This window comes from Lingula anatina, chromosome 6, assembly GCF_051362555.1.
Source record: "Lingula anatina isolate TDL-2025a chromosome 6, LinAna3.0, whole genome shotgun sequence".
NCBI lineage: Eukaryota > Metazoa > Brachiopoda > Lingulata > Lingulida > Lingulidae > Lingula > Lingula anatina.
The window spans coordinates 24,527,131-24,555,110 of NC_141772.1; the positions used below are offsets into that span (position 1 = coordinate 24,527,131).

General features: G+C 38.0%; 1 protein-coding gene across 3 annotated transcripts; it reads right to left on the minus strand.

Moving 5' to 3' along the window:
• On the minus strand, positions 1 to 27,976 carry LOC106176719 (lysine-specific demethylase 5A). Of its 3 annotated transcripts, none has more exons than XM_087015769.1 (29): positions 27,671 to 27,976; positions 26,327 to 26,404; positions 16,453 to 16,512; positions 14,938 to 15,177; positions 14,458 to 14,634; positions 13,980 to 14,097; positions 13,663 to 13,733; positions 12,217 to 12,375; positions 11,795 to 11,914; positions 11,416 to 11,571; positions 11,086 to 11,178; positions 10,451 to 10,539; positions 8,368 to 8,650; positions 7,833 to 8,027; positions 7,442 to 7,556; positions 6,982 to 7,173; positions 6,562 to 6,712; positions 5,964 to 6,081; positions 5,595 to 5,741; positions 5,185 to 5,393; positions 4,602 to 4,740; positions 4,230 to 4,409; positions 3,963 to 4,094; positions 3,659 to 3,833; positions 2,786 to 3,472; positions 2,298 to 2,512; positions 1,995 to 2,157; positions 1,579 to 1,752; positions 1 to 1,234 (listed from the first exon to the last, which is right to left on the minus strand). In XM_087015769.1, exons 1-29 carry the CDS (start codon positions 27,824 to 27,826, stop codon positions 582 to 584), a joined length of 5,445 nt encoding a protein of 1,814 aa, XP_086871895.1. In that variant the 5' UTR covers positions 27,827 to 27,976; the 3' UTR covers positions 1 to 581. The 3 variants fall into 3 exon arrangements, with proteins under 3 accessions (XP_086871895.1, XP_086871896.1, XP_086871894.1); XM_087015770.1 differs by lacking the exon at positions 10,451 to 10,539 and adding an exon at positions 9,950 to 10,038 and having other exon boundaries at positions 2 to 1,234; positions 13,687 to 13,733; XM_087015768.1 differs by lacking the exon at positions 10,451 to 10,539 and adding an exon at positions 9,950 to 10,038 and having other exon boundaries at positions 2 to 1,234.
• Between the last annotated feature and the right edge of the window lie 4 nt (positions 27,977 to 27,980).

Below are 27,980 nucleotides of genomic sequence, written 5' to 3' on the forward strand. Positions count from 1 at the left end.
GACCAAGGCCAGGACACTGACCACGGCAGTCTGAACTTTGGTGATTTAATCTTTACAACTACCATCCTGACACAACAGTACTGAAACTAGCTTCAAATCACTTCTTAACAACACACTTTTGATTTTGTAATGTCTGAAATTATAGTTTAACTGTCTAAAGAGATGCCATTCCAATATTATTGCAGGAATAACAAGAGGACGTCACTGTATGAAACTAGAAATACATCTTCTAGAAGGTCATCAAAAATGTCATCATCATCCAGAAAACAGAATCAATGTCATCCTCCAAACTTCCATTAACTGGGAGCAGTGTTTGAGCTGCCAACAGTTTTAACAAAATACTGGCAAGGATTTCAACAAAGCAGAGGACAACAGGATTCTTCTCTTGTCAACAGGTGTCGGCACACATTCCCCTGGAGCAGTGCCAGTCAAGACAGTCCTGACTCCATACCACTGACTGAGGTTGTCTACATCAAATACCTGATGATGTATAAGACCACCTCACTCTCAGTCCTCAGTGTTTACTTCTAAAATGCAGGTGTTTTGGTTAAATCAAATTTATTTCCTTTCTTCAGTTCTCATCAGGATGGAACTTCCACAGCTTCTTCCACTTCCATTGGAGCTGCCTCATCTTCCTGAGTCACACCAGACATCTGTGTCATCTCAGACACATCCTCCTTGGTGCTGGTGTCTCCCCCTGGTGGCTGGTTCACCAGAGGGCGCTCCTTCAGCAGCTGGACCAGAGTAGCATGAGGGGGTGTGCCACCATCACCATCTACTGAATGGTGGAGCTCAGATTCTGCATCTTTTTTCTCTAAGTTCACAATGTCCTCTGTCTCCTCATTCTGGCTTTCAGTTACAGTGTCAGCACACAGCTCCTGAGGGGTATCCTTACTGGTAACTTCACTGGTAGGGGCTGTGCTAGCATCTGGAGTGGCTGTCCTTGTGGTGGACATTTCTGTTGTTGTGGCCACTGGTTCCTCCAGTGCTGATGTCATCATGTCCTCAGGGTGAGATGATGCGTCATTGGTGTCCTCTGTGACAGCTGTTGTCATGGTGCTGTCACCTGTGGTGTCAGTGTGATGTACGGTGAGTGGAGAGGCTGTCTTCCCCTGCCTACACTCATAACAGATGTAGTCTTCATTCTCTGAGACCTCATCATCTCCCAGACCAATACAGAGCAGGTGAAACCACTGCTCACAGGAGTCACACTGCACCCAGTTCACCTCTTCACCTGGAAACACAACAATATGAACCTTAGACTTCACCATTTCATATCAGCAGTACTAGTTCTGGTGCAATAAGATATCATTTCTGCTTTAAATTAACAAAATATCAGCATGTGTAAGTAGAATTCAACAGAAATGGATAAAATCAATATTGCAGACTTCTTGAACCAGTAGACAGAGTCTCCATCTACTGGCTTGATTTAGTAGCATTTGATGTGGCTATCCAGAACTCCAGGGGGCACTAGTGATGTTATGTGCTCCTGGGAATATGATAGCAGGCTTACACATGGGCTATGATAACAGAGACACATAATTTAATGTTTGTGTGAAAATAACTTAGTGCACGTACCTGTTGGTTTTAGACATTTAGCAGCAGAACAATCCTCCTCTTCTACATCATCTATTACGATCAAGTCATCATTATCTGACACCTTCTTCTCTGGTTTCTTCTTCTTCTTCTTTTTCTTCTCTCCTTCTTTGTTTTCCTTGTCCTTCTTCTTTTTGTCACTTTTCACTATAACACCTAAAACATCAGATTCATGCCATTTATCATTGCATATCAAATTTTGACAAGAAAATCATTATGGACACTAAGGGATTTTTTAAAACTTTGTCAATTTCATAAAACTAAGTGTAATGTGCAGAGAGTAACACCACATTTAATGTAATTTTCACTCACTTTCAACTGATATTACATATATTCTCTAGTATGAAGTAGCCAATTCCACCGACCCCAGTGCCCTGCAGTACAGACCCCAGACTCACCCTTGTCTTTCTCTTTCCCTAGTTCTTTCTTCACTTTCTTCTTCTTTGGTCTGTCTTTCCCTTCCTCCACACCCACACCACTTCCACCGACCTCTTTCCTCTTTTTCTTCTTCTTTTCTTTTTCTTTGTCCGCGTCTTTGTTGAGATCTGGTTCTGTCTCTTGCTGCAGAGGCAAATTATTACAAATGAAAAACATGAAATAGCCATTTCACAATGAAGATTGCCTCATCAAAGTTTACTTATGCTGCTGTAATGTGCAAGTATAACCTTAGATACAATCTTAACTAGCTTCCTTGTAATTACCTCAAACTCCATAAACTTCTCATCAGGTCTGTGTAGACAAGCCTGCAGTATTCTCCAGATGTGCTGCGTCTCATCCAGGGACACTTCCAGTAGATCTCCCTCCATCATCAGCTCCTCTAGCTGAGCCTTCGCCATGTCTGACAGCTCCAGCACCGGTGTCTCCAGCTGGCGCGGCACCAGTGGCGTCTTTCTTTGGTGTTTACGGGGTGTGGTGTCTAAAAACATGACAAATGAGACGTGAATACAAGATCAGAAATGTGGATGGACCATACTCCACCCAAAAAGCATGTCTGCACGTTTTCCCACTTTAAGTATATTCATTGAACCTACACCAACATAATTTCACATTTATATTCAGAGATCAAATACAGGTAATCTTGAGTACATTGAAAAGAAATAGTAACCAAAACCAGTTTATATCAGTGCACATGTTATGTTACAAGGTCCAGCACACGGTATCAGTGTTGTAGACCTACTGTAGAACTTACTTGAGTTAGGTTTAGAAGCTGTGGAGTAGGCATGTTCTGAGGACATGGATGCTGAGCTGTTCTGAGCCAGTTCTGACTCTGACTGTGTGTCATCATCTGGTGCTGGAGAGGTGGAGGTAGGGGGCAGAGAGACCTCATAGTCAAAACCCCCACCACCACCACTGCCACCCCCGCCGCTGCCATTCTGCTGACTGTTCACATTTAATGCTGATCCATTGACCTGCAGAGGGGAGGCCTGTGGCTGTTGTGACAGCTGCATTCCCCCAAATGCACTTTGCGTGACACTCTGCAGGTGCCCCTGTAACTCGGGATTGCACGCTGCCTTCAGCAGTTCAGCATTGATGATTTTCTCAGTCTTTTCCCTGGCAGCAGCCTCCACCATCCTCTGGCTGAGCACACTGAGTTTAGCTAGAGCTGAGGCCAGTTCCTCTGTGGCCAGGGCCTGTCTGGCTCTATCCTGCCATGCCATGGCCCTCTCCGTCAGACACTGCAGGGCCTCCCCCTCTGGTAGCCTCACCGGAAGTTTCTGCAGGGACACCAGCAGGGATAAGATGGTCTCCAGGCGGGGTCTACGGGAACGTAAGCACAGTGGACAGAGGAACTTGAGATCACGAGCTGCCTGGATGGCTGCTGCTTGAGAGTTCTTGTTCTTCAGGTTGCTGGCTTTGGGTAAGGGAACACAGGAGGCTGCACAGAGACAAATGGATAGTTCTTTGATTACAACAGAATGTTCAAGCTAATATAAGTAATATATTACATAGTACATTTTATTTGGAAGAACTTTACATGCTTGCCTTTCATATAAAAATTGTATCTTAAAGAACTTAAACCCAGCAGATGGCATAGTCTATAATCTTCAATTGTTTCTCTCACCATGAAACCAGTCCTTGCAGAGTTCACACTGCAGCATGAAGCCAGATGGTCCTTTACGACATATACAGTACTTCACCTCCACTGCGTCTTCCTGTCGATGTTTCTCCATATTCCTGGCCCTCAGTTCTCTCATGGCCTCCACTTCATGCTGCTCAGCAGACTTAAATACTGCAACCTGACAATGGAAAAACACTTATATTCTGCTCTATTAAATAGTATATAAGAATACATGCAAGGCCAAACCAAAGTAGTACATTAAATGTTCTGTTACAATATCTAGTAAGTGAACAGCTGAGGTTCATACCATAGTAGCTGGGTCCCTGTGTTCTTCCACCTTGCCTGTCTCAGCCTCCTTCTCCCTGTCTATGTCCTTCATCTTCTTCTTCCTGTTTTTACCACTCTGGTAGACACCTATGTCGGATCTTGGAGACAACACCTGTATCCAAATATATAGGTGTGCAAGTATTTTAACTTTTTAGAGGAAACATTACATCTTTTAAGACATTAAGGTACCTAAAAACACAAGAAGAACAATTCCAAGTTATCCTATGTATATATCATGCCATCTCACCTCAACCAATGAGTATGTGGAGTTTTTCTTCAGGAAGGTTCTGGCCGTCCTCTCTCTCCAGGACTTGGCAGCAGCCACTTGAGATTCCACCTGTGGCAGGAGGTCAAGGCGAACTGGGACAGGGCGCCCTCTATTGACTAAACTCTCCAGGATGTCCAGGTACGGGTAATGCTCTCCATTCTGAGGGAGGAAATATCTACTGTTACAACACAGCTTTTACCATACATAAATAAACTCCCTGTGCATAAGAATAGACTCCTGTATTCTGAATTAATACAAAAATATAAGTGACAAGTGTAAAAGGAAGCAACCATAATGACAGCAGACAAAGAAGTAGTTATCAACTAGTAAGTAATGATCCTGTGTCCTAACCTGAACAGCCTCCACCCTGGCTGTCCACTCCTTCGCTTTCCTCAGAGCTTCCTTCAGGGCAGACACATTGGGTAGGTAGGCAGGGATACCCTTGGCTTCATTGATGATAGCTTCCAGAGTCTGGATCACATGTCTGGGCCTGCAAAGACACCAAGACTGATATATAGATCTAAAAACAAAGACTTTACACACCAGCATTAAAATTTTTAACTTATTCTTCAATTTTGTATTTTCTCTGCTTCTTTGTCAATATACAAACTGACAAAAATAACTAAACATAATTCAAGTAAAATCCAATCTAACATCTCAATTTGGTCAATACTAACATCAATTTTTTATCATTAACTGTTTTTCTTTTTCACAAAATCCAAGTACTTGCCTGTATAAACATAGTGATGACTGTTGACCTACCTGGCTTGTAGACATATCCTAGCCTTCTCACTGACAGTCTAATATCTATCTGTATAAACAGTCTTGACTGTTGACCTACCTGGCTTGTAGACATATCCTAGCCTTCTCCTCCCACCTCTCACTGACAGTCTAATATCTATCTGTATAAACATAGTGATGACTGTTGACCTACCTGGCTTGTAGACATATCCTAGCCTTCTCCTCCCACCTCTCACTGACAGTAAGAAGGTCCTGCAGCTCTGCCATTGCTTTCTCCACTGCTGTGTGAGGCGCCAGACCCACGCCAGCCTCTATCAGCTTACGCATGCTCTCCAGAGTCACATTGCCTGGTTCGGCCAGAGTGTTACGCACCTCGTCCAGCCACCGCGCCTGCTCCAGGACCTGAATTAGACATAGAGGGAGTTAATAGAGATAGCTGTATTTGGAATATATTCAATGAAATTCAACTACTTAATATCCAAATCAATGTAACAACAAGCAACAGACAGGCGAGGAATCCAATAGTTATTTATCACCATTTTTTTTTCTTAATTAACCAGAATGTCATATGTGAGTGGAGAGCCCTCTCCTGCTCCCACCCACCTGTTTCAGCTTAGGTATCTCTGGCAGGTCCACATCCAGTGTGACCCCAAAGTCCATCAGTTTCTCTAGTCTCTCAGAGTCTGGGTTCTGGTCCTGCAGGGCATCCTGAGCCTCTGTCTGGAAGTCTAGCACCTGCTGTAACAGCTCCTGAAATAGAGGGCAGTGAGAGGATTGAGAGCTTACTCACATGGTCGTATAAAGACTGGTATCTTTTCAGAGGCAAAAATATTAAAGAGAATTTCAAAGGAATATAACCTTTCCAAAGTGAAAGCAGCTCCATTTGTAATAGATTTAACAGAAAACTGTTCAAAATATTCACAGACAAGTGTTTCAAATCATCCCGTGTCAGTCCTCCCTCCCCAGTCTTACCTGTATTAGGGTGGCCTCCTTGATCCTACAGGGCAGGTTATTCACCTGTTCTATAAAACACTGCAGTTCATCCAGGCTCAGCTTGGCAATGTATTTACTGTCTCCAGACTGGCGGTTCCTGGAATATACACATATAACAAGTCAGAATACAGATAGGATGGCTTGCACAAACTAATGACAGAATAATCCATGATACCTGGCATACATGTCCATGTTACACCAAGTCCACTATATCAGTGTTGCAGACCACTTGTACCAATACAGAGTACAGTTCTGACTACTGGCTGCTATGTGTTGTCTGCTATCTACTGTTGCTATGTAGAACACCACTGAGCACCCAACATGATTTATGTACCCGTGGGAAGAACATAGCTTACACGCTCAACAACTTGATTCATGAACTAACAGACCTGCGGATCAAATATGACAGACCCACTGGAAAGCTCTAATATACACTGAATAGATTCTCCATGGGGATAACCTGGGTATCTTACAAGTGGATCTACCATATTTGATCAGTGGATCAAGTTCGGTAGTGAACGCTGCCTAACACTACTTATGGGTTTACGATACCCAAGATCCTACGCGGCTTACTGACCTTGTTCTGACCTTCTTGCTGACCAGCTGGTTGGCCACATTGGCACATTTCTCTGCCTCCCCCACAGCAGCTATCAGAGCTTGCAGCAGCTCACTGTCTGGGAACCTCTTCTGATCTGCCTCTACAATCATCTCCTTTAACTCACTCAGCTCTGGAACATGGATGATAGAGTCAAACAAGCTGAAATATATAGTGGAGCTCTTCTCAGTGCCCCCCCCCCCTCCCCCCAACTCACTCAGCTCTGGAACATGGATGATAGAGTCAGACATGCTTAAATATAAAGTGGACAGTATACCATTTTCTCTCTGTTCTTTTTTTTTTTTTTTTTTAATTATTTTCAATTTGTAAGCAACCCCACATCATGCACACTGGAATTAAAAACTTCTGAATTGTCTTGGAAAACTTCCAAACTTCTTTTACCTAATTTCTGTTTCTCCTTGGCTTCCAGAGCGGCCTTCACCTTGAGTGCCCAGTTATCAAAGGACTCAGCACGCACTTTCAGCCTGTGTAACATGGCAGGTAACTCATCCAGGGTGTAGCGGTAACGCAAGCAGTGCTGGGACGGGTGACAGTCACATAACTTGTCCACATGGTGGATACAAACTAATAAACCTGAGACAGAAAACATCATTATCATTTTACAATCATTTCATAATACAAGATTTTCAGTTTAAACTGAGGAAGAGAAATCAAATCAAAAGAAAGGCTGACCATTTTAAAGGTAAACTGTTATAACTGCAATTAAAGTACAATATATCTGAACATTCAATCTCAGAGCACATGAACTAATAGCAGTACAGAGCTTATTGTACACAGAAACCGAGTACTGATAACATGTTACATACTGGTCTTATATAGAATGTTCTGGTTGTCTACTTACTTGGACTGCATACACAAGTGACAGCAGACAAAAAGCAGGTGGTTTTACAGTAATGGCACTGCCTCTCATCATCTGGCAGAAGTTCAAACGCTTCACGTTCAGCTTCCATAGTGCCCTGAATTATAAACTATATGTACACATCACCTTCAACAGCTTAAATCACCTTGTAAATTTAAATGGAATAATGATTGTTTTAGTGGGAGTTATATAACTGTGTGCCACTCTTCACTGTCTATGCGTGATCATCTTCTCCTTAAAGGAAGAAATCTCACAATATTTGTCCAAAATTTTCACATTAAGAATATGGCCTGATCCCTTATCCAGTCCATGTTTTCTCCCTCTCTCTCTCTCTCTCTCTCTCTCTCTCTCAATACTGAGCCAGGTCCCTTACCCTATCCAGCAGAGTTTTCCTCAGTTTCTTCTCTGTCTCTACCATAGCTAACATGTCCTTGTGGACCCCAGCAGCCAGTGTAAGGTCTAGACGGTCAGGGTCAGCTGCCATCTTACAGACCAGCTCCTCATGTGAGAAGACACACTGTCTGCCCAGACGTCTGTAGTGTTCTATAGCAGCACGGCCCCATGGGAGCTATGACAGAGGACAAAATGTGTATTGAAGTATATAAATATATAAATTTTCTGCCCAGGCATTGTTAGCGTGCTCAGGCAGCATAGCTGTGACAGGGAGAGCACTAGGGTATTAATAACAGAAATATGTAACACCTCAAAAGATTCAAAATTAAGAGAAATAAAGCAAATTAATTTTTGCCCTTTTATCAAGAACTTAACATAGATGAACTAAGATTTATTATTATTATTATCAGAGTACTGTAACATTGCAAAATATGAAAATTGTTAGAATGTGTAAATTAAGTACACAAGAATAGATGACACAGACAAGAACCAAGAAAATAAGACTTCAAACTCACCCAATCAGCTGGACAGAAATTTACAGCCTCAGCAAAGTTATATCCCTGGTTGAACCCGGCGTGGTATGCACGTGGGAATGTGATGACAAACTCGCCCGCATGCTGGTTCACTCTGGAGATGGGAACGTCGTGCTGCATGAGAATGTTAGGGTTCATAATGGTGACCAGGTGGTGCAGTAAATCTGGCTGACTCTCAAATAGTTCTGGTGCCTTCTGTCTCATCACCTCTTCTAGTCTCTCTGCCTCAACTCCAGGAACACCATACCATGTCTTGGGCTCTCCCCTGACAGATATAACATGTATTAATACACCTCCATCATATTAACACACTGCCACCATATTAACATGCTCCCATTGGTCTGTCTCTGAGCTATTCTAACACTATTAAACCTAATCACATTTTTACAATCATAATATCTTGAAAAGCAATTTGACAATTTGACATTTTCTCGATTTAAACACAAGCAAAAAGTGTGATACTTGCAAATGGGGGAGTAGCATCTGAAGACTTTGATCTTCTTAAAGATTTTTAAAACTACATTGGTCTTTTTTATACATTTGAATTTCTTAATAAAATATAACCCAAAACCAAAAACAAAACATCAAGAAGCAACACATTCCTGGCATTAAAAGACGACATTGTTAGTGCAACTGCTCCATAAGTCACATGTTTTCATAGACTCATATACCTGTATATACCAGCACATACTTGTTCTACATGATATTGTGAGTTGTTAAGTTAAACAAAATACAAAACAGCAGAAAAGTGAGAAAAGCATAAAAGAAATAGCACTTTATCAGTTGGTGCTGTCTCCCTGGAGTGAAACTGTGAACATGCTGATAAAGATAGGGGGTCTACTTTTTCTGCAGTAGCACTGCCAATATCAACAAGAACATAAATTACAGATCACTTAAGAGAAATGGTATTAAAATTTAGTTTCCCTAAAACAAATCCCAATATTCCAAAGAGGTGAATAATTTGTACAGGTGCCATATGCGGGTGCTTTCAACAGCAAATGCACTATCATAAGCACATTTAAACAGACAGTAGCTTTCATATAGAGAATTTAGCCAAATGAAATATATTTTTATGTCCAGAAAGCATTGCAATGTTATAATAATCTGGCACATATATCAAGCACAAGTTCATTTGACTTCAGAGATTTTCATAATTTCTTAAGTGTGCAAAAAATATTTCAACTATGCTACAAAGAGTTTTCTATGAGGAAAAGCTATTTCTACTAAGCTAAGAGGACACAAGAGAGGCACCAAAAACAATCTACAGAGGATGACGTGAGATTTCCCATCATGACCTACTACTTCCTGTTAGAGATCAGAGAACATATTTTCAGTTACTTCCACACAATTCTTACTTTCTTTAGAGAGTCAAAGATATGTAAAGGACAAAAATTCAGTTAAACTTTCAAAAATATGCCCCTGCTGATAATCTCCACTGATATTTCTTTTCCCATCATGCACCTCAACTTCCCCTTCCTCTCCCTGAAGGTCAGGAGAGGTCAGGTGAAGGTCAGAGGCTCATCATGTAATGAGGTCAGAGGTGAAATCTCCCCGTCATCCTTACCAATGCAAGTAATTGATGGAGTAACTCCAGTGGTCCTCATTATGCCAGCAGAAGCTTGCAAAGCACATCCCGACATAGCACCATGGGACCTATAACAGCATGGGAAGAAGCAAAATACAACATAGGTTTCAACATTAGAAACAACTTTGTCAACACAGAACATTCTGCCATGGATCAGCTGTAGCATGGCAGGACTGCAGCACATGGGGAGAGGTGGAGGGAAATTGATGTGGGGTTGAATTTGGTCACAGAATAGGTCACTCTCCTAACATAATGATGTGAACAAGAGAGCTAGGTGAATAGCTCTCTTAACCCCCCCCCCCCCCCAAAAAAAAAAAAAAAAATTAAAAAATAAATACATAAAATTACCCCCCCCCCCCCCCCCCCGCAATAAAACAAAAGTAAGCTCCCATCTCTGTGACCAGACCCACCCACCCACCAGTCTCTCCCCACCACCCCCAGTGCCTCTCCCCTATCTTCTGTCTCCACCCTGAGTCTTACCAGTGCATGTAGTTGAGAGAGTAGCTCCAGTGGTCTTCTGTGTGCCAGCAGAAGGCAGAGAAACACATCCCCACATAGACCCAGGGGACCTAAAGGAGGCAGACCACACACACATCACTACTCAATCAAGACACCTGGGGCTACAGAATGCTAGAACTGGCTAGTGGTTGGTAGCCACTGAGGGCTTTGATGGGGGAGTATACCTAGTCTGAAGTTTGTTTTAAACAGCAATTTCTAGGTATTGGCTTTCTTTGGTTTAAATTTAAGAAAAAATATTTCTGTAAATCACCATAGTGTTTGATAAGATGTCTCTATGCCAGATGTCATATGATTGAGGTGTCATGCCTGAGTAAACAAAATACATGTGTGTGTATTATATAAATGTATATCAATGGCTGTTGTTCTTACTGGCTAACATCAAAACTGCCACTATTCTTTTTTTAAACATGTTTTAAATATAAAATTAACACACAGGACTATAATTTTCTTCATAAAATTACCACAACAATCGACATCATATACAGAGTATAGTTTGACCATTTCATGCTACTACGATTTGACCAAATATTCCAGTAACGGAATTTCAAATTATTGGAACAATGCACCCTGTGGATGGAGTGGTTCTCCTCACTCACCTTCATCCCAGATATATTAGCATTGATATGACTGAGCACAGACTTCTCCTGGATGGGAAGGTTATTCAGGTTCCAGCCAGAGTTGATGTATTCCTGAAATAGTAGCCACAATCAGAATAGAAAACTAAGACACTAGAGAGGCTGACAACTGAACATATTTATATCTCTTAAAACAGGCACTTTAAAATCATTCTGATTCATTTAAAATATAACCTATCCTTACTGCTCCCAGAGGAGTATTTGACATCAAATGAACAGTATCAGCCCCACTTCTTGGTGACCATGTCACGGGTTCCAAACCTGTTTTCATGAACCAATTCCCCTACCTACCTCATCTTCAGGAAACTGGTCCTTGGTCTCCTTGGTGGGAAAGCCACTGCCACACTCTGAGGCGTGGATGTCAGCCCCATACTCCACAAATACATCATCCTCCAGACTGTTCACCAAACGCCAGAATTCCTTCTCCACTGTAGAACATGGCACAAGCTGAAAGTGAAGAGACACTGGTTATTATATAAACATCCCTTTGTAACTCTTCAATCTGAATAAGGAACAGTTCACTTCATACCCAATATGAAAACATTGTGCCTTAAAGCACACTTAAACATTTTGACTGTGGCTTCCATCATTACCTTTCTTGTTTCATGTTTTAGTTTAGTACACTATAACCACTACCACAAGAAAGGCTCCCAATGGCCTGTCTACTTACATGAACTGGCATGTTGAAGTAAGTGCTCTTGAACTCGTCAGCCATCTCCCCGAAGGACTGTAGACTGTACTCTCTCTGAGACTGCTCAAAGCCATATGCCTCCCTGGGTTTGTTCACCTCCTACAATATAACACCACACGTCCAGTCAGGAAATAGCACGCTACATGATGCGTAGGACAATATCAGCTGAGTCCTTTACGTAATACTCCAAAATGTACCAGCTTTATGATTGCAAATTGGCAGAATTAAATATAAACTGTTTATAACTGTTTCTCAAAATTTATAACTAGTAATAGACAAACAATTGTGCCACCAGCTTATATAAAGCTATGCTAAAATGCTATTATTTAACCTGCATTTCACACCCTAAATCTTCTCACTCAAATACACACAGATGCACACACACCCTGTAGTTTCCTCACCTTGGCAACACATGTAGGGCACCTCCAGTCTCCCTTAGGAACTTCCTGTAGTGGTGGTACCAGACAGTATGTGTGGAAAGCATCGTCACAGCCATCACACAGTAACATCATGTCCTCGTCATCTCCCAGACCACATGTATGGCACATGTACAGGTCAATCTGAGGACACGGCAAGGTCACAAGGTTATACAGAAAACTAGGTCAATCTGAGGACACGGCAAGGTCAAAAGGTTACATAGAAAACTAGGTCAATCTGAGAACACGACAAGGTTATACAGAAAACTAGGTCAATCTGAGCACATTGGGAAATCAAGCCGTTGGATAGAAAACTAAGACTATTTGGTATATGTGGATGGATGGAGAACTAGAACTATCTAGAGGTCCACGGTAAATGGTGTTAGATTTGAAAAAACTAACTGACTGGAATCATTTTTACGTGCACACCTACCACCATAATCTAACAAACTTAACATTCAGTTGTAGTTATTTATCAAACCAATTTGTTACAAATTTTGAACACAGTGGTCTGTAATATCATAAGGCTAATGTACACTGCCTACAGAAAAATACAACACTAACTGCAACACTTCAATAATTCCATCAACAATTAATTAACTTTTTATTATATAGCATTGTTCATCTTATATTATTCTCTTGATTTATTAAAATTTGTTCTTTAGTTTCTTTACTATTGATGATATTTTCATGCCAGTGTTTTAAGCTATCAATACACAATATACTTCAGCAAAAGCATGCTGCCTCTTAAGAGGTCATCCCATGGTTACAAAATACACACATCAAATATTTCAGTTTAGCTTGTCCCATTAAAAAATTCAATGGAGCAAACAAATCAAAACTATATGACAGTGAAATCTAAACTACAGCATCACTTTGAACTGATTTCCATGCAAGCTGATAAGAAATCTTTTCAAGAGACACAATCAGTACGCAGCAAACAGTAATGAGAATAGACCACACCAAACTCAAGTGATGCATTGTCATCAAATAATAAATTCCAAACTCAGTCCAAAATCCTCCCCCATTCAAATTTAGCATTCATCCAACATTTTTACCCATAAGCACCCCCCCCCCCCCCCCCCAATCCAAGCACCTCCAACCTAAGTCCCATGCAATCATTAGGTCCTCCACAAAACACAGCTACTACTAAGTACTCAATGATGTACCCTCAGTTTTACAAGAATATCAACTATTTTGACCACATTCTGGCCATCAGTGTTCACATATAGAATACTTTTATTCACGTGATTCTAAATAGGGTACCATCGCCTGATGAATATGACCCCCTCATCTCCCCTAGTAAATAGTGTTGACAGGGGTATACATTGTGTGTAACACAGATGAGAGCACTGAATATCTACTGTGGAGAACCCAAGGGATAGCTTAAGACTGGAGAGCTGATATAAGCCATTACTGTGTGAAACATACATAGTTAACACTCTTGCTACTTGCTGTGTATTTCTTCCTGCCACTGCCCTCCTCTTTGACCTCTTTTTCCTCTGAAAATATCATTAAAAAATTATATTGTAGTTTTGCACATCCATTTTTTCATTAAGGGGAATTCTTTATGACATTTATCTATGAATAAGGAGTTACAGATACACAAGATGCAATAAATAACAAATGTCAATATTCTAAGACATTTCTAATGCTTCAACTTTCACGGCATTACAGACGACAGTCTTGGAGCAATAAATAACAAATGGCAATATTTCTAAGACAGCTATGACGGCTATTAGCTTCACCTTTTACAGTGATAGGGACAGCAGCCTTAGGTCCTGCTCCAAAAAACTGAAGCTTCCTCATCTCATTGTTGGCAGAGTAGTCAATATAAGGCTCCTCCTGGCCCTCAGTGGCTTCAAGCTGGAGATAATGAAATAAAAAATAACACATAAATAAGGACTTAAGTCGTTGGTTTAATCAGGGTTTCCACGATAATTAAAACTGAAACATCCAAAACTGGGTCTTTCCAAGTTTATGAGAGGGAAATTCAGCACAAAATTTTCATGAAAAAAAAAACTGTGAGACCCCAATCATTTCTGTCCACATCTCATTGTTCTGGCCTTTATCTCTGCCAATGAGATCTACTGGAGATAATCTGGAGAATCCACTGAGAGTTGGCTGACCAGTCTCTGGGAACATTACAACTATGCCATGTCATTTGATATCTTAACCATTTCACTATCACCTATGGGCACTATCATCCAACCAACCACTGCATACCTTAGGTTCTTGTTTGACCTTGACAGGGCTTGGTTCAGGAGAAGAGACATCCCTGTTGTACCTCTTAGACCTACGACTGCTGGCCGCCTGACCCTTGGTGGACACTCCATGGGGTCTGTAGTCCTCATCCTTCTTCTTGTCATCATCATCATAGACCAGGTTGTCACGCTTGGATGCCTAGATACAGACAGTATACAGAATATACAGAATATTATACAGAATATATAGACAGAGATATACAGCAGTATATAATATAATACCAAATACAGAGATATAACACAGAATAGATAGAGAAATAATACAGAATATACATATACAGATATTATACAGAATGCCTGCAAGGCTGGTACCTGATGGATTGATTGAATTTTACTCGGTGAATGCTCTAGTGAACTCAACATGTGTCCTGCTTCCATGCTACATGAAAACATGAACAGAGGGGTCCAAAATATCTGTCCACCCAACCCCACCCATACATACCGAGGGGTCCAAAGTGGCTCCAGAGCGGAAGATGTCAAAGGGGTAGAGCATCCTCTCATAATGTCCCCGGAGGATAGAGCCCACCCCTCTTCCATGAGGATAGCCCATGACATTGGACACCTTGGTCCACTTCCTGTCCCTGCTGACTGTCTCAAAGCCCCCCTCATCCTGCACAGTCTTGTGGAGTTTGAACAGGTCCAGAGCCTTCCTCTCTATATTGGGGATACGCAGGTGGGTGCCCTGTAGAAAACAAGACTATTACTATAACACAGTCTGACAGAGCTGAAATAATGTTGAAAAGATTGTAACTAGAAATAAAATCTTCCAAATAATTCTTACTGTTAAGAAATGACTATACTATAAAGAAAACTCACAGCTATACAATAACTAAACACTGTCACTGGAAATCATGCTTTGACAAAATGGTTTCCTCTAAGCAACTTGGTTAACCACTATTTGTAAGTTTTTCTTTATAGATTTATAAGTCATAATACATAATATGGATAAATATTGTAAGGTTACAGCCTTTCTGTGAAAAATATGTTAAAACCAATAAAGGTTATTGCCATTTTTCCTAAAAATATGAAATTTACACCTTAAGATATTGATTTATAAGCCAATGATTCCAAACGTGCCCCAAACTGCGGGTCTGGTATAATTAGATACAATGTCAAGTACCAGTAGTAGGGAACCAGTTTCATCTTATATTTAAAACCACATTGTGTGACAAATGGAATGTACAGATATAAATTTTTAGACAAAATTCACTGAGATTTAACTCCTGCAAACTGTGCATTTAAACTGGTGTTAAATATTCAACAGGCAGTTGCTAGAGGTCTTTTTTCTATCATAAAATCTCTGACTTGCTTCCAGTATTTTGTGTATATAAACTGGTGTTTTATATGTAACAGACAGCTGTTACAGGTTTTTTTCTGTCATATAAACTCTGCCAAGCACAGCTGACACCTCAGCCATTGTGCCACTGGTTGGTCACATCACGTTAAATGTTAAACACATAATATTAATGTCAAAGTGAGGCATCAACAGCTGGCCAACAACCTGGTTATAAAAACATTTAACATCGAAAAAATATATGTAACTATACAATGTTTGTTGCTTGTCAATTTTCTTTTCCATTTTAAGACATTGTATCTAATATTAGCCTTCTGAAAATGCCACATTGTTATTCTGAATAAGTAAACAACTTTTGGTATTATTCAACCCCATCATCTACTTCCACAATGGAACAGAGATAGCTGTAATCATAACTGTTTAATTCTAGCATGCTGAGGAAGCCAACCTGTTCCTTATACACTATATATAAATATGCTACATAATTGTGTTGTAATTATCATAATGCCATGGGATACATTGACATATTTGACACTGACAGTCTTCTGCCAGAAACAATACCTGGATCTTCTAAACTATTTTATTGCCATCTTTTGTTTTTTCAGCTATACTAGTAAAGCATTTCTATCAAACTAAACAATTTGATAGATCAGAAAAACCCACCTGCAGTTCCCAGAACTTTGCCAACTGATCCAAAAAGTTCAGCTTCACTCTGGAGCCAGCCTAAAAATAGAAAAAAAAATCTAAGTTGGCATGTGCGTCAAATAACACAGAAGCACTCTTAATTCAGTGTGGGGGAACTCTTTGACTGAGCTGTGATTAAGAGAAATATTTCTGAAGACAACAAGCATGGCATCAAAACATTGTGAATTCAAACACTCACACTTCAGGGCAAAGCAGTGATGGAGTCACCCTTTTCCTTGAGTTGTCTTTTTGACTCCAAATAAAAAAATTTAAAGTATCAGACAGCTGATGCATCATGTTTAAATCCACACAATCAGCCACAAGTCCATCCTCATTATGAATAACAGCAAACAGAATACATTGGGCAAATACAAATACATTGGGGTCATGTCAATACTCCCCTGCACCGTTACTCCCCTGCACTGAAAAACCCCCTTAGTAATTTTTTGTATTATGCGCATCCATACGACTCCATACCGATAGATCCCTGTACCGATACTCCCCCTCAGTATATCTGTAATTGTAGGGGAGTATCGGTGCGGGGATGTTTAGTGTGGGGGAGTATCGGTGAGGGGACGTATTAACATGTAACCATTTTTTCAGAGCTTATAAACATGTCTACAGAATGTAAGAAAAAAGTTTATATTTTTAATGCTCTTGCAACACTATTCCAGGGGTCCTACCATTGGAATTTGTCTTGTAAAGCCATTCCAGGTATTCAATCAATGTGTGGGCTTTTTCTATCCCACATACTGCACAGGCAAGTTGTTACAACTGTAAACAACCAAAACTGGTCCCAAATAATGATGGTACAGAACACTGTTACCACATCAAACTGTAAACTTTGCCTACAGACTAGACAGACTGCTATACTTGACTTCCCTTATGAATACACTCACTCAGGGCAATAAGCACCATTCTTCATAAATCTGAACATGAATAATTCACAGGTACCAAAAATGTAAGCAGATTTCTGAGGCCACAGTTGATCTTTTTGATATTGAACCCATGGGAAATGGATATTAATGACTTTCTATGGGCAGTGTGCTGTGCAGTAGAAGGTTTGCATAAAGAAAAATCAATACTATCTCCTCTGAATGCAGATGTTGTCTGGGCATAAAGCTGAGGATATTTCTGGATTTTTTTCTGAAGACACTGATTCATGGTAAAACTTTCTCTCCCCCCCCTCCCCCCAATTGCCCCTGGATTCCTAATACTGTATCTTATTAAGGGTGTACTCTGAAGTGCCAAATAAACGTGCCGGCACGTTTATTTTTTTTCCAGAAATTTTCCACCCGGCACGATCTTATTCTCCCCGGCACGATTAATAATTTTCCACACGGCACGGTTATTTGGCACTCACTGTGCCGGTTGGAAATATTTTTGATCGTTTTGGAAATTTTGATGATCGTTTCATTGGACAAGTTAATAATTATTAATGACCTGTCGCAAGAACTACACTCGAACTTGTTTTTAGCGTAAATAAAAGCCAGTGTTTCTCCAGCATATAAAGAGCGAGGCGCCGCGCTGAAATTTGTCAAAAGCACCGCCTCGCTGGGCTGAATGGAACAAAAAAGTTTATTTTCACTCATGCTAACTGAAATTTATATTTATTTCTAAGCAAATATGGCATTCTATTTACATACTGTACGTAATCCCATGCTTCTGAGCACTTGATTTAGTAGTAACGAAAATACGCATGCGCGTATGCCATCTCCCTGTGAGTGCCTCGTTTTCGCAGTTCTGTGCTTTATTTGAAGTATACGAGACACAGCGAAACGAGGCAACTGCTCTCGACAACATTTAGTCACATGTCACAAATACACTTTCTCTGTCACTTCGTCATGTTCCGAAATTAAGACCACCTGTTGTGTGTTTTTATAGTTTACGTTTATTCACTGATAAAAATGGAGAAAATTAAGTGCACTTTGTTGATTTTATAAATTTGGAGAAGATTTTCTACTGATTTACGGGTTAGTTTTGTGAAAGCAGTAGCGTTGTAAAACTGGGTCACGTCAGTATTTCGCGTGCATTGAATATGAATTTCCATGACTGAATAGAATCATATAAATGAACAAACGAAGAACTCAAATTGGTGATAAGTGTGATTCTAATCTCTTTAATTCTGAAAAATTCATTTCACGGTGTTTGGAGTTGTTGATTATAAATTACATCTCAAACTACGTATAATTAGTAGCGGGAGTCGCTTAAATTTGCGCTGAACGACAGGAGAGAGAACATTTTTTGCGGCAGTTTTATTTAAGGATGAAGCACTCCCACACGCAAAGTCAAAATTGACCAGTTACTTTCAGAAAGGTGAAAAATGGTAAGAACAACATATTATATCAACTTTTTGGTCAATCCAAAAATAATTCAATATAGGAGTCCCTTTTTCTTGATTCCTGTAAGTATTAAAGTAGTTAATTTTTATGTACAGACACAGATGTGTCTGTACATATTGCCATCACCTGCGTCTGTCGTCGCCGATGCCGATGCCGATGGCGATGCCGATGCCGATGCCGATGCCGTCGCCGTGCACTTTCCTTGTAAACACGATAAGTGGAAGGCAGTTTTACTTTTTGGCTTTATATTTACAGAGCTGATGAATATTCATAAAACGCAGGTCAAGTTCGAAAATCAGCATGATTGGGCCATTACTGTAGAAGTTATGCTGTTTTTTCACTTTTCAGCATATATGCAACCTTGTAAACACATTTTAAGGAAAACCGTTAGGCCTATTGTCATGAAACTCACAGGAATGGTCAGTCTTACTAAAACGCAGGTTGAGTTCGAAAATCAGCATAATCGGGGCATTATTTTAGAAGTTATGCTGTTTTTTCACATTTCTTCAGATTTCCTCAGATTTAATTCTAAGGCATGTTAATAGCCTTATTATTTAAGTAATAAGATATGTAAAAGTGTTTGTTTGACATTTCCTGCATCTTTACAACATTGTTAGTTGATTATGTAACAAGGCAGCAAAGCTGTCAAATGTACAGACAAAAAACAGGAAATAACTATGCACAAAATAGGCTACTGTCAATTCTGATGCAAAAATACATTATGTTAAACTGCAAATTCAACATCAAATTTTAATTATCCTCAACAGGTAATACCAATGTAATTAAAATATGTGACAAGTTTACACTTTGAAAATGTATAACTTCCAGAAAAAGAAGTTCCTTAGACTGCTTTTCCAACTCAGACTGCATTTTAGTCCTGTATTTCTTTTTTGAAAGTTTGGCAATCATAAGTAACATGGTTTTCCCATAATGGTCATCATGGCAGCAGCACCCAAAATTGTGTTTTCTTCTATTCTGATGCAATATTACATAATGGTTAACAGCATAATAACTCAATTTTAATAATAAAATATACGTAGCATGGATTTTCAGAAAATGTGACTAGCATGGGTCTTCAAGACCGTGGAACTTCAAAGTCACACCTTGAAAATGCCAATATGTGAAAAATTAAATTTTCACAAAATAACTGTTTAACTGGCAGCAAGAATTACCAAACAGACTGTATTTCCTACTGAAGCTGTATTTTAGTCCCATGTTTCTTTCCTGTAAGTTTGAGAACAGTAAATGACATGGTTTTTCTTAAATGGTCATCATGGGAGCAGTGCCCAAAATAGTTTTTTTTTTTCAAATTTTGATGCAATATTACATAATGTTTAACAGCATAATGACCATCAACTTTAATAATAAAATATTAGTATTATGGATATTCAGAAAATGTGACTAGCAAAGGTCTTCAGGCCCATGGAACTTCAAAGTCACAACTTGAAAATGCCAAAATGTAAACGAGACAGCACTGTTCTGAAATGTTTTTTTTTTTTTCCATTTTTAACAATTTTTAACATAAAACAAAATTATCAGTTTTCTGCCGTTTTTATATGATAAACTAAGAAAATTGATGAGATGGGAAAAATATCAACAGAGCAGTGTTAAATGTCCAATCTCTTCCATTCTGAGATTCTGAACATAGTGAATGATTGAATCTGACAAACTGCAATGATATGAGTTTATTTCCATTTTTGAAACTTTATTACACAATACACGATAACAAGTTTACCATCATTTTTACATAATCAGCTAATAATGTTGTAAAATTGCAGGAAATGCCAAACAAACACTTTTACGTATCTTATTAGTTCAATAATGAAACTGTTTACATGCCTAAGAATTAAATCTGAGGAAATGTGAAAAAACTGCATTTCTTTAAAATAATGGCCCGATTATGCTGATTTTTGAACTCAACCTGCGTTTTAGCAGGAATGACCACTCCTGTGAGTTTAATGACAATTGGACTATCTGTTTTTCTTATATTGTGTTTACAGTGTTGCATATATGCTGAAAAGTGAAAAAAAAAGCATAACTACTAAAATAGTGGCCCGATCATGCCGATTTTCGAACTTGACCTGCATTTTATGAATATTCATCAGCTCTGTAAATATACAGCCAAAAAGTAAAACTGCCTTCCACTTATCGTGTTTACAATGAAAGTGCATGGCGCCGGCGACAGCGACAGTGACGGCAACGACAGACGCAGGTGATGGCAATATGTACAGACACATCTGTACATATTAACTGTACTGTTTGAGAACAGTAAGTGACATGGTTTTTCTTAAATGGTCATCATGGGAGCAGTGCCCAAAATAGGTTTTTTTCAAATTTTGATGCAATATTACATAATGTTTAACAGTATAATGATCATCAATTTTTAATAATAAAATATTAGTATCATGGACAAATAGTAAACGTGACTAACAAAGGTTTTTAGGCTGATGGAACTTCAAAGTCACACCTTCAAAATGCCAAAATGTAAACAAGACTGCACTGTTCTGAAATGGGTTTATTTCCATTTTTAACACTTTTTTAACATAAAACAAAATTAATAGGTTACTGCCATTTTTATAAGATCAACTAAGAAAATTGATGACATGTGAAAAATATCAATAGAACAGTGTTAAATGTCCAATTTCTTCCATTCTGAGATTCTGAACATAGTGAATGATTGAATCTGACAAACTGCAATGATATGAGTTTATTTCCATTTTTGACACTTTATTACACAATACACGATAACAAGTTTACCATCATTTTTACATAATCAACTAACAATGTTGTAAAGATGCAGGAAATGTCAAACAAACACTTTTACGTATCTTATTACTTAAATAATAAGGCTATTAACATGCCTAAGAATTAAATCTGAGGAAATCTGAGGAAATATGAAAAAAACAGCATAACTTCTAAAATAATGCCCCGATTATGCTGATTTTCGAACTCAACCTACGTTCTAGTAAGACTGACCATTCCTGTGAGTTTAATGACAATTGGGCTTACTGTTTTTCTTATATTGTGTTTACAGTGTTGCATATATGCTGAACAATGAAAAAACCGCATAACTACTAAAATAGTGGCCCGATCATGCTGATTTTCGAACTTGACCTGCGTTTTAGTAAGATTGATTATTCCTGTGAGTGTCATGACAACAGGCCTAACGGTTTTCCTTAAAATGTGTTTACAAGGTTGCATATATGCTGAAAAGTGAAAAAACAGCATAACTTCTACAATAATGGCCCGATCATGCTGATTTTCGAACTTGACCTGCATTTTATAAATATTCATCAGCTCTGTAAATATAAAGCCAAAAAGTAAAACTGCCTTCCACTTATCGTGTTTACAAGGAAAGTGCACGGCGACGGCATCGGCATCGGCATCGCCATCGGCGACGGCGACGACAGACGCAGGTGATGGCAATATGTACAGACACATCTGTGTCTGTACATAAAAATGATGGTAAACTTGTTATCGTGTATTGTGTAATAAAGTGTCAAAAATGGAAATAAACTCATATCATTGCAGTTTGTCAGATTCAATCATTCACTATGTTCAGAATCTCAGAATGGAAGAAATTGGACATTTAACACTGTTCTATTGATATTTTTCACATCTCATCAATTTTCTTAGTTGATCTTATAAAAATGGCAGTAACCTTTTAATTTTGTTTTATGTTAAAAAAGTGTTAAAAATGGAAATAAACCCATTTCAGAACAGTGCAGTCTTGTTTACATTTTGGCATCTTTAAGTCGTGACTTTGAAGTTCCATCGGCCTAAAAACCTTTGTTAGTCACGTTTACTATTTGTCCATGATACTAATATTTTATTATTAAAAATTGATGATCATTATGCTGTTAAACATTATGTAATATTGCATCAAAATTTGAAAAAAACCTATTTTGGGCACTGCTCCCATGATGACCATTTAAGAAAAACCATGTCACTTACTGTTCTCAAACAGTACAGTTGATATGTACAGATGTGTCTGTACATATTGCCATCACCTGCGTCTGTCGTCGCCGTCGTTGCTGTCACTGTCGCTGTCGCCGGCGCCATGCACTTTCATTGTAAACACGATAAGTGGAAGGCAGTTTTACTTTTTGGCTGTATATTTACAGGGCTGATGAATATTCATAAAATGCAGGTCAAGTTCGAAAATCAGCATGATCGGGCCATTAATGTAGAAGTTATGCTTTTTTTTTTCACTTTTCAGCATATATGCAACACTGTTAACACAATATAAGAAAAACAGATAGGCCAATTGTCATTAAACTCACAGGAGTGGTCATTCCTGCTAAAACGCAGGTTGAGTTCAAAAATCAGCATAATCGGGCCATTATTTTAAAGAAATGCAGTTTTTTCACATTTCCTCAGATTCAATTCTTAGGCATGTAAACAGTTTCATTATTGAACTAATAAGAAACGTAAAAGTGTTTGTTTGGCATTTCCTGCAATTTTACAACATTATTAGTTGATTATGTAAAAATGATGGTAAACTTGTTATCGTTTATTGTGTAATAAAGTTTCAAAAATAGAAATAAACTCATATCATTGCAGTTTGTCAGATTCAATCATTCACTATGTTCAGAATCTCAGAATGGAAGAGATTGGACATTTAACACTGCTCTGTTGATATTTTTCCCATCTCATCAATTTTCTTAGTTGATCATATAAAAACGGCAGAAAACTGTTAATTTTGTTTTATGTTAAAAATTGTTAAAAATGGGGAAAAAAAACATTTCAGAACAGTGCTGTCTTGTTTACATTTTGGCATTTTCAAGTTGTGACTTTGAATTTCCATGGGCCTGAAGACCTTTGCTAGTCACATTTTCTGAATATCCATAATACTAATATTTTATTATTAAAGTTGATGGTCATTATGCTGTTAAACATTATGTAATATTGCATCAAAATTTGAAAAAAAAAAAAAAAAACTATTTTGGGCACTGCTCCAATGATGACCATTTAAGAAAAACCATGTCATTTACTGTTCTCAAACTTACAGGAAAGAAACATGGGACTAAAATACAGCTTCAGTAGGAAATACAGTCTGTTTGGTAATTCTTACTGCCAGTTAAACAGTTATTTTGTGAAAATTTTTCACATATTGGTATTTTTAAGGTGTGACTTTGAAGTTCCACGGGCTTGAAGACCCATGCTAGTCACATTTTCTGAAAATCCATGATACGTATATTTTATTATTAAAAATTGACGGTCATTATGCTGTTAACCATTATGTAATATTGCATCAGAATAGAAGAAAACACAATTTTGGGTGCTGCTGCCATGATGACCATTATGGGAAAACCATGTTACTTATTATTGCCAAACTTTCAAAAAAGAAATACAGGACTAAAATGCAGTCTGAGTTGGAAAAGCAGTCTAAGTGACTTCTTTTTCTGGAAGTTATACATTTTCAAAGTGTAAACTTGTCACATATTTTAATTACATTGGTATTACCTGTTGAGGATAATTAAAATTTGATGTTGAATTTGCAGTTTAACATAATGTATTTTTGCATCAGAATTGACAGTAGCCTATTTTGTGCATAGTTATTTCCTGTTTTTTGTCTGTACATTTGACAGCTTTGCTGCCTTGTTTTTTTTTTTTTTTGAAATAGTACGTTCTATAATTTTTGAAAGTTTAAATTAGCATTATAGGAACTGCTGCTGCTGAACCTTAAACTTCAAGATTGACTAAACTGAGTGAATGCATAGACAGGAAAATAAATTTTGTCTAAACCTTTGTTATGTCATTACTAAATTAATTCCTCAAAACATCTAAAACAAGACAATTCAGTGACACATAAGATGTAAAAAAAAAATTACATAAATACCGTAAAATGCACCAAATTGCACCTCGATTGAAAAAATTTTCCGGGGGAGCTTGGTGATAGAGATTACTCTAAATAGTTAAAATATGTTTAACTATGTGTATAAAATCAAAGGTAAATTTGTCTAGATATTGTGTTTTTTATGTTTAATAAACATAATTTTTCCAGATTTGAATATAATTTAAAATTGCCATTACAATTATTCATTGAAATTATTTAAATCGATAAAATTTTCCGGGGGGCACAGTTATTCCGCTAGGCACTGTTATTAAATATCGGGAATTTTTCCAGGGGGCACAGTTATTCCGCTAGGCACTGTTATTAATTTTGGAAAGTTTTCCGGGGGGCACTGTTATTCCGGTAGGCACTCTTATTCGGCACTTCAGAGTAATTAGGTTACAATATTAGGTTCTAAAGCTACCTTGCTACACATTTGAGCCTTTGATATTTTATTTTTTTATCTATGGAATAAAATCAAAATTGTACTTCACATTTAATCCTCAAACTTTCTCTTAATACGCTGTTTTCTGAAGTAGTGATATCACAAGCAAATGGGATATCTCAGTGCATGCTGCTGCTGCTCTACTCAAAACTTTGCACATTTTGCAAACTGCTGCCATCTGTTATAACATCTACAACACAAAGTCAAGACATCCTCATGCACTTTTAATACTAACACTTTTCAGTTACTTACAAATACCATGTCTTTGACATACTTGAAACCTTAACAGCCAAATATCCAAAAATGCTAAATACACTTTTCTTCACCAGTCAAGGATAAAGAGTCTAGCAGGGTCTAACTTACATTACCCAAACATGAACAGGCCCCTATTTCATCCAAACACCATAATGTTACTAGTAAGCACCTAGTGGTACTGAGCTAAACTAATATCTGAACATGTTTTTAACTAACTACAACAGACGTGATACCATGCTTGGATAAATTCTGGTAATTCTATCTAAGAGTGAAGTAATTCTAAGGCTTCATTCACATGCAATGTCTATTTTCTGAATTCTATTTTCTATTCGCGGTATGTCTTATGATCATGGTCTGTGCCCTGAATATCCCGCCGCGTAATTACTGGCAGCGCGAGCCAGTTACTTATAGTCACTTATAGTAACTGGCTCGCGCTGCCAGTAATTATGCCACGGGATATTCAGGGCACAGACCGTGATCATAAGACATACCGCGAATAGAAAATAGAATTTAGAAAATAGACATTGCATGTGAATGAAGCCTTATATCTGTCAGCAGTAGTTTAGAGGGGTTGTTGACAGTGGAATGAATCAGCAGCAAGAATATATACAACTGAAAATTCCCTGTCCACAAATGATGACTGTTAGAAACAGGTTATTACTGACCTTGTATGGTTTCTGTTTTATTATATTGCATTCATGGCAAAAACTAAACCTGTGCTTTAACCCACTTTATCAAGCATATCCAAATAGAAATAAAATATCTAGATAATCTTTTATCTCGGTTATAATTCTATGTTTCCCTTCTAGATATAAATATATACCTCATATCATACTTTTGAAAAAGACTGATTTATCTTTAGTAAAAATAATGATAAAAAAAATCACTTCAGTTCACCTTTAACCAGTTACCAATTTTATCCAAGCTAAATAAAACATCAATTGTTTACTTTATCCTTGTAAAAAAAGGTCTTACCTCTAATTCGTTAAGTCTTTGAACCCTTGGTACAAATCTGAAATTGTCCACATCTACAGCAAAAGGTGGCTGCCATTCCTGAAATTTGTTTATATGATATTATCAGAACTGTATATATCAACTCCAGACAAATGGAAAAGAAAATAATAAAAAGCTTCAAGTATTTTCTTGTTTTCTTGATGTTATTTCATAAATAGTCTTGTTCCAGTTAAAATGAGTTTAGCCTAAACTATGCTCAACCTACCGAGCTGAAAATATCTGATTTGAACCAATAAATTGAAAAAAAAGTTCTTATCACTTTCTTCAGGTCAGTTACTAGTAAGTTATTTTCAATACTTGAAAACAATATTGACCCCGATTTCAAAGCTGATTCAGTTGAGGTCAAGATTTTAAATATGATGGAAATTTAACATCTGAAAGACCAAATTTCATTTCTGCACATCTCATATTTCAACTATGATGACCCAAATACAACTTGCTACTAGAAATTGATAAACGCAGTCATGCTTCAAGTAAATCAAGGCCAGCTCAATAATTACCTCAAAGTTTTTGATATGTTTGATTTTTTATTTAACAGTATATAATAATTATACATCAGAAAAAGATGACATAGCTTTTTCTTCATGTACAAATTCAATTCTCATTTATTCCAATTAATTAAAGAAAAAAAAAACAGTTAATATAATGGCTTACTTCTCTTACAATTAAAATATTTGGAACCTAACTCTAAAAATTTATACTTTATTTAGCCATAAATATTTAATTGTAACAAAGTGAACAGAAATGCCAATCAGAACATGCACTTATGATCTTTCCATAATAAAAGTGATGAAAAATGTTAAACATGTACTTTAAAAATTCTAAGGTAATATGTTTATTTTAAAAAATTTAGTTTCCAATACTTGAAAACGAATTTTCAAAACACTAAACAGTCATTTTGCACTAAAAAATCCTATTAAAATAAAAGGGGAAAATAACCCAAGGCTATGAGTAATATTCCTGTCTACAGAATATTGTGTAACCAAATTTTCTTTGAAACAACGTTTCTAATGTTTTTCAACAAATATAAAGTTATATCCATCGCAAAACACACGCAGAACTAATGGGTAAATTTAAACTCACGTATAAACATTGTTGAAAAAAATCTGAGCTGATTCTGGGCGTATGCTGAACAAAGGGGTCGCCATGTTTGGCGTCGACCTCATTTGGCTTGCGCTGAGCAAGGTGGCTGCCGTAAAAATGCAGCCATGACACTGTGGTGGTTCGACACGTCGCCACCAACAGAGCATTCAAATCGTCGACTTAAGGAGTCCAAGCTAGTTAAACTAGATCGTACTAACATACCTGTGGGGGTTTTATTTTGCATATTCCATATTTTTCGGCTACAGGTCGAATTTTAGCAATGTAAGCCAGCGGATCGGTAAATTCTTCCTCAGTCGGCTCGAAAATCGGTGCGTCTGGTGGTGTTATAAATCCGTTTTGTCTATCGAGCCTATCCATGGCTAGTTCTGTACGTTCTTTATCCGTTCATGTGCGTGTTGCCTCGTGATATCTCTGGCGTTGCGAGTTTTAGGCAATTTTTTTTACGATTTTGGCAGCAATGTTGTCAGAATTCATGGTGCCATTTCACGCCAATTATGCGGAGGGCACCATA

What these genes read in the sequence shown, in the direction of transcription:
- LOC106176719 (XM_087015769.1), bottom strand. Translation starts at nt 27,826, where the DNA reads ATGGATAGGCTCGATAGACAAAACGGATTTATAACACCACCAGACGCA. An exon ending in TGTCCCTATCACTGTAAAAG is followed by an intron (nt 13,734 to 13,979) that starts GTGAAGCTAATA and finishes TGATATTTTCAG; the next exon opens with AGGAAAAAGAGGTCAAAGAG. An exon ending in CAAGGAGAAACAGAAATTAG is followed by an intron (nt 6,713 to 6,981) that starts GTAAAAGAAGTT and finishes TCCATGTTCCAG; the next exon opens with AGCTGAGTGAGTTAAAGGAG.